Source organism: Vigna unguiculata, chromosome 10, assembly GCF_037176805.1.
Source record: "Vigna unguiculata cultivar grain cowpea cultivar isolate G323 ecotype 2 chromosome 10, ASM3717680v1, whole genome shotgun sequence".
Classification (NCBI taxonomy): domain Eukaryota; kingdom Viridiplantae; phylum Streptophyta; class Magnoliopsida; order Fabales; family Fabaceae; genus Vigna; species Vigna unguiculata.
Genome location: NC_140801.1, coordinates 9,144,004 through 9,149,612, shown reverse-complemented (window position 1 = coordinate 9,149,612; position 5,609 = coordinate 9,144,004). Strand labels below are relative to the sequence as shown.

The 5,609-nt window shown below is 26.1% G+C and overlaps 1 protein-coding gene across 1 annotated transcript; it reads left to right on the top strand.

The window, feature by feature from the left end:
- Positions 1 to 3,068: 3,068 nt before the first annotated feature.
- LOC114165192 (uncharacterized) lies at positions 3,069 to 5,457 on the top strand. Its single transcript, XM_085667271.1, has 4 exons — positions 3,069 to 3,221; positions 3,672 to 3,912; positions 4,031 to 4,254; positions 4,308 to 5,457. Exons 1-4 carry the CDS (start codon positions 3,069 to 3,071, stop codon positions 4,878 to 4,880), a joined length of 1,191 nt encoding a protein of 396 aa, XP_085523397.1. The 3' UTR covers positions 4,881 to 5,457.
- The last annotated feature ends 152 nt before the right edge of the window (positions 5,458 to 5,609 follow it).

Genomic DNA, 5,609 nt, shown 5'->3' with positions numbered 1-5,609 from the left:
CGTCCATGGCATTATGAAAAAGATATGAATTGGAATTTTAAGTGCCTCTGCCATATGAGTATGGCCTAAAGATGTACCAATGTCAATGGTAATGTACAAGATATTAATTAAATAGAAATATTTATAGTTCACACAGAACACAAACTTTGGTTAAGTATTTAGGGATATTGTGTCAAATGAGCTTCTAGGCCTTTATAATTCACACAGATCATAAATTCATCAATCCTTGTTTTCAATACGCTTAAAAATAAAAAATAAAAACCCGCAGAAATCTTGTATACTGCTTTAATAGGGAAGTAACTTTTTCAGGCTTACTAATGTATGCTAACGAAAACACTAATCCAACATTGTTTCATAATTTAGAAACTCATCATACTCACTGAACGAGAAAATATAGATATGCACAAATTCATCTAACCATAATATCTACGTATGTAACTAACAAGAAAGCATACCATTTCTAGATGTTGTGGCACATAAGCAAAGGATTCGATCAAGGACGAAACTTAGACAAAAAATTTAAGGATGTTAAATTATATTTTTTATATATAAATTATTTTTTTAACTGAAAAAATATATTTCTTTCTTTTACTCAAAACAAGCAGACATAATAGTAAAATCCAAAAAAAAAGTCTATCATCCATTATCATATCATAAAATAACTATAAAAAATTATAATTAAATGTTAAATATTACTTTTAGTCAAAGTACTCCTCTACCATTCTTTAAATGCTTGAAATATTCCATAATTGAATTAGAACTAAAACTTATTACAATATTCCTTTCAATATAAACTATTTGTTAAAGAATTTTCAAATTCATTATATGTAATTTTATGAACTTTCTTTTCTTCAAATTTTGAACTCGTGAAATTTCTCAAGTTTAGTTGATATAGACACATTTTTATCATCTTCATCGCAAACCTCCCTTTTAAAAAAGAAACAATTCTTTTACCCTAAATCCTAAACCACATGTAAAAGGAAAATAGATGGTTTCAAAAGAAACAAAGTTAGAAAATGAACTTACTCAAAAGAAAAAATTGTTTTGTCCAAAATGATCCTTAAAACCTCAATTTCAATGTGATAGCACTTGATTTTAAAAATAATGAAATATTGAAATTGAAAATTAAGTCAGAAAGGAGAGATGAAAAACAAATAAAGGTATAGAAGAGAGAAACCAAAAGAAGAAGAAACAGAAAGTACAGAAGGACGGAAAAACTTTGTTTTGAAGTTTAAAAGAAAATATTTTTAAACTAACTTAATATTTTGATGTTAATTAGGAAAACATGACATCTATTGTTTATTAGAAAAACATAAATATCGTTTAATATTGATAGATATTATTGACATTTTTTATAATAATATTTTTTATTAACTATATTTATATTTGATTATTATATATTTGTAATATAACTCTTTATTATAATTATATTCACCATATGTATATTTTAAATACAAGAAAATTAATTTTATCCAATATTTTTTTATATTTAAGAATAATAATATTAAAATATAATTTTAAAATATATTTGAAAATAAAATAAGAATTTTTGGAAGAGTCGTGCTCTCCTTAATCCTTAAGGATCGTCCTTGCCCAACGATAGAATTTGGTAGAAGGAATATCTGGTAGGAATATGTGAAGGAGTATTTTTTCCCCAGAAAAAGGGTTCAATAATTTCTCTTATTTATTTACCATATATTGTTCATTTTGTAAGAAAGGCTAATACGCTTGATATACTTTTAATTTAGTATGATTCATAACTTTCTTTAGTTTTGTTATTTTACTCTTGTTTTTATCACAGACATTTTTTAAATAATAAGAAATAAAAATATCATTATATATATATATATATATATATATATATATATATAATTTATCTTTTATTAATCTACTTATCTATTTAAATATATCTAAATATTATCTGTATAAATAGTACCTAAATAGGTATATTATCTTTCTATCTAAAATATATCTATCTATCTAAATATTTATATATTTATCTATCTAAATAGATAAATATTTACGAAATATATACTTATCTAAATATTATGTATCTGAAAATGTGTATTATCTATCTATCTAAAATATATCTATCTATCCAAATATTTATATATCTATCTATTTAAATATATAAATATTTACAACATATATACTTATCTAAATATTATCTATCTATCTAAATAGATAAATATTTACAATATATATTACTTATCTAAATATTTATATTATCTATCTATCTAAAATATATCTATCTATAGAAATATTTATATATCTATCTATATCTAAATAGACAAAAATTTATGTATCTAAATAAACAAATAATCAAATCTCTTAATATAAATACTAACAAAGGAATTTTGATTGTAATTTTTTTAAAAATATAATATTTGATATGATAAAACAAAAATACTTAATAATAATTGTCTAATATTTTTTCTCGGGAAAGCAAAACTATAAATAATTATATTCTAAAAACTATGAAAAATCGTGTTAAAATAAATAACACGTAAATGATGTTATTTAATATTTTATTCTACTAAATAACTAAAATCTATCTAATAATAAGTTTTTTAAAAAAAGGCAGTAAAAAGATAAAACTCTTATCTAGGAGCCTATAAGAAAACACTAAGAAAAAATGGAAAGATAAATTAAACTAAATATATAAAATTGATTTAATAAATTAATTAAAAATAATATAGATTTAATTAAAAATTAAATTTTTTAATATTTAATAATTAAATTAGTAATATAAATTGATTTGAAAATAATTAAACTTATCAAAGATTTAAGATTTAATTAAAAGATAATAAAGATTTAAGATTTATTGAAAAGATAATAAAGATAAAAGGTTTATATTTGCTTTCTTCCTTTTAGTATAAAAGTAGTTCCTCTCACACTACTTCAAAGTGTTCTCTTCCTAAAGTTTGATTTCAGAGTGCAAAAAAGAGTGAGTTAGTATTTGATCGTGTGATTATAGTAGTGCTCTCTGATTTGATTTGATTCTATTCGATTCGAAAGTGTTCTTGTGAAAAACATTTTGTTAAACGCATTCAAAGGTGTGATTCTCAATGACATCAGTGACTTGTGGAAGGGGTAACGATCTCCAAGCTCTAGTTGCCATCATGGTGGATCAATATTTGTGTCGCAACAAATTCTACCAAACAAGGACCACCTATTGCAACGAAGTCTTGCCACACTTTTCCAATCTGCCACCAAGCGAGGTTATTCGTCTTACTTTTTCTATCTTTCGATTTTTTTCCTTGTCTTTCCAATTTTTACAAATGAATTGATGTTCTTTCATTCTATGTTTAAAATCCAAGTGTAAGTTTAAATTTCAATAGTGTTCTTATCACACCTAATACACACAATAGTTTTACTTCACTTAGAAGTTGAGGTCTAAGGCACTTTAATTACTTAAAGTGAACAATACCTCAAATGTATGGTGATTGACAATGATTTTTATCATCAAACCTTGGATCGGAACATTGATCCGTCATGGTTTTGTCTTTAAAAGGCGCTTTGAAGGGTGAAAGGAGAAAAGAATATTTAAACTTCCTTAGGCCTCAGATTTCTAAACGAAGTGGGACTATTGTTGGGTGTGGTAGGAATAATAAATCTCTCCCAAAAGACCTATATTTTTTCTCATCAATTTTGTTTTCTTGGTGTCCCAGAATTTGATGAATTTGGAGGAGATATTGAATCAATATATACTTATGAAGAAACAAAATATACGGTTGGAGGCGGAAAAGGTCATGCTAATGCAAGAGAAAAATAGAATCCAAATATTGTTGCAAGACATTCAGAAAGCTACGAACAATTTCAATGCAAGATCACCCATGTCTAATGTCACAACCGTGGTCACAAATCCTACAATTGTTCCTCCAATGGAAAATTCTATCCAAGATCCTCTAGGTAGGCGCACAGATTTTATAGTTGTTAATGAATTAAAATATGGTTATTGTTTTTTTTTTCATCTTTGAGTTTTTTTTCCTCTTTTAACCTATTGATTGTTTTTTCTACTTTTTATTAGTTGTGTCTTCTGCTACAGTTTTTCCTGTGCAAAACACAACGTCGTTGCCACCACCTAAACCCATGTTCCATGCAAACTTCACATCACCTATGATTAAAGTGTCTGACATGAAGAGAAAAGATACTCTGACAGTAGATGGGTGTGCAGTTTCAAAGAAACCTCGTGGTAGACCACCTGGGAAGAAGAAGCAAGTCCAATGTATGATTGTTTTATGTTTGCATAAAGTATACCACTTAGTTTTCATATGTCATCAATTTAATTTTTAACATTCTCCTCATTTATAGGTACAAACATGTTGCTACCATCTCCTAATAACAAAGTAGATTCTGGATCCTCTTCTGCATCGACTGAATCCTTGGTCGCAAACTTTGCAAAAAGGGAATTACAAATTTCATCTAATTTAGTTTCGAGAACACATCCCACAATCCATTCATTGCAAAGTGATACATATGTGTCCCTACCTCCTACTCAGATTTCTCCTTATGCAACATGTAATAAGGAGGTCACTACCCCTTCTTACAATATGATTTCAACCAAGAGAGATATGGTTGAACCTGTGAAACAAATGGTCTGTAAAGAAGGCAATAGTAATTTTTCTCCTGTTGTGACAGATAATGATGAAACACACAAGGAAAATACAGGCAAGGAAAGTAACAAAGATATAGACAAAACAAGTACAAGGATTTTGGATGCTAATTCTTTCCATAAACATGAAAACTTGGATAACTCATTTTCAGTGGAGAATCCTACTTCTGAGTCTAACAAGGAAATAGTCGATTGGTCGCAAATTGATTGTTCAAATACAGGATTGGACAATTGGTCATACTCAGATTTTTTTAACTTCAAATAGTTTAATCATTCACTAAAATGTCAAAAGATATAAAAATGTTAAATTATTTGTTGATCATTCTTGGAAATATTGTTTAGAGACATGTTTATATCTATTATCTTTTAACAAATTGCCTATTAAATTCAATTTATAATGTAACTCTGGTAGTTAATATAGTTAATATTCTGACAATAAATTCTTTTATTTATAACCGCTCTTCGAAATATATCTTTGTAATAATTGTTCCATCTATTGTTTTTCTTTTCTCTTCAAAACATCTCAATTAAGCTTACCTCTAAACAATTTTCTTGATTAAATTTTAAGATAAACTTTATTGATTCATAGACCTCCACTTCTGATATCATGTAAATATTATTAGCTAATTAGCATGTGTTTAACACTAGGATGATAAAACAAACTTGACGGGCTAGAAACAGAATAGGACAAGCTCGTCAACCTGTTTTTTAAAAGTCTGTTTTAAGGATGTAAATATATAATAATATTATAATTAAAATTAAACAATTAAAATTTAAAAATATTTAGTGTATTTTAATATATATATATATATATATATATATATTTAATAAAAAATCTTGTTCAGAACAGATTCTTGTTAAATAATTAATATTTTGCAAATATTTTAAAATGCTGGGTTTAGAATTCATTCTAAACATCTAGTTACGGCCATATTCACAAACATTTTCAAGTGCAAAATACTGATACAGAACACATACATTCGGAGCACATACA

What these genes read in the sequence shown, in the direction of transcription:
- LOC114165192 (XM_085667271.1), top strand. Translation starts at nt 3,069, where the DNA reads ATGACATCAGTGACTTGTGGAAGGGGTAACGATCTCCAAGCTCTAGTT. An exon ending in CCAATCTGCCACCAAGCGAG is followed by an intron (nt 3,222 to 3,671) that starts GTTATTCGTCTT and finishes TTGGTGTCCCAG; the next exon opens with AATTTGATGAATTTGGAGGA. An exon ending in TTCTATCCAAGATCCTCTAG is followed by an intron (nt 3,913 to 4,030) that starts GTAGGCGCACAG and finishes ACTTTTTATTAG; the next exon opens with TTGTGTCTTCTGCTACAGTT.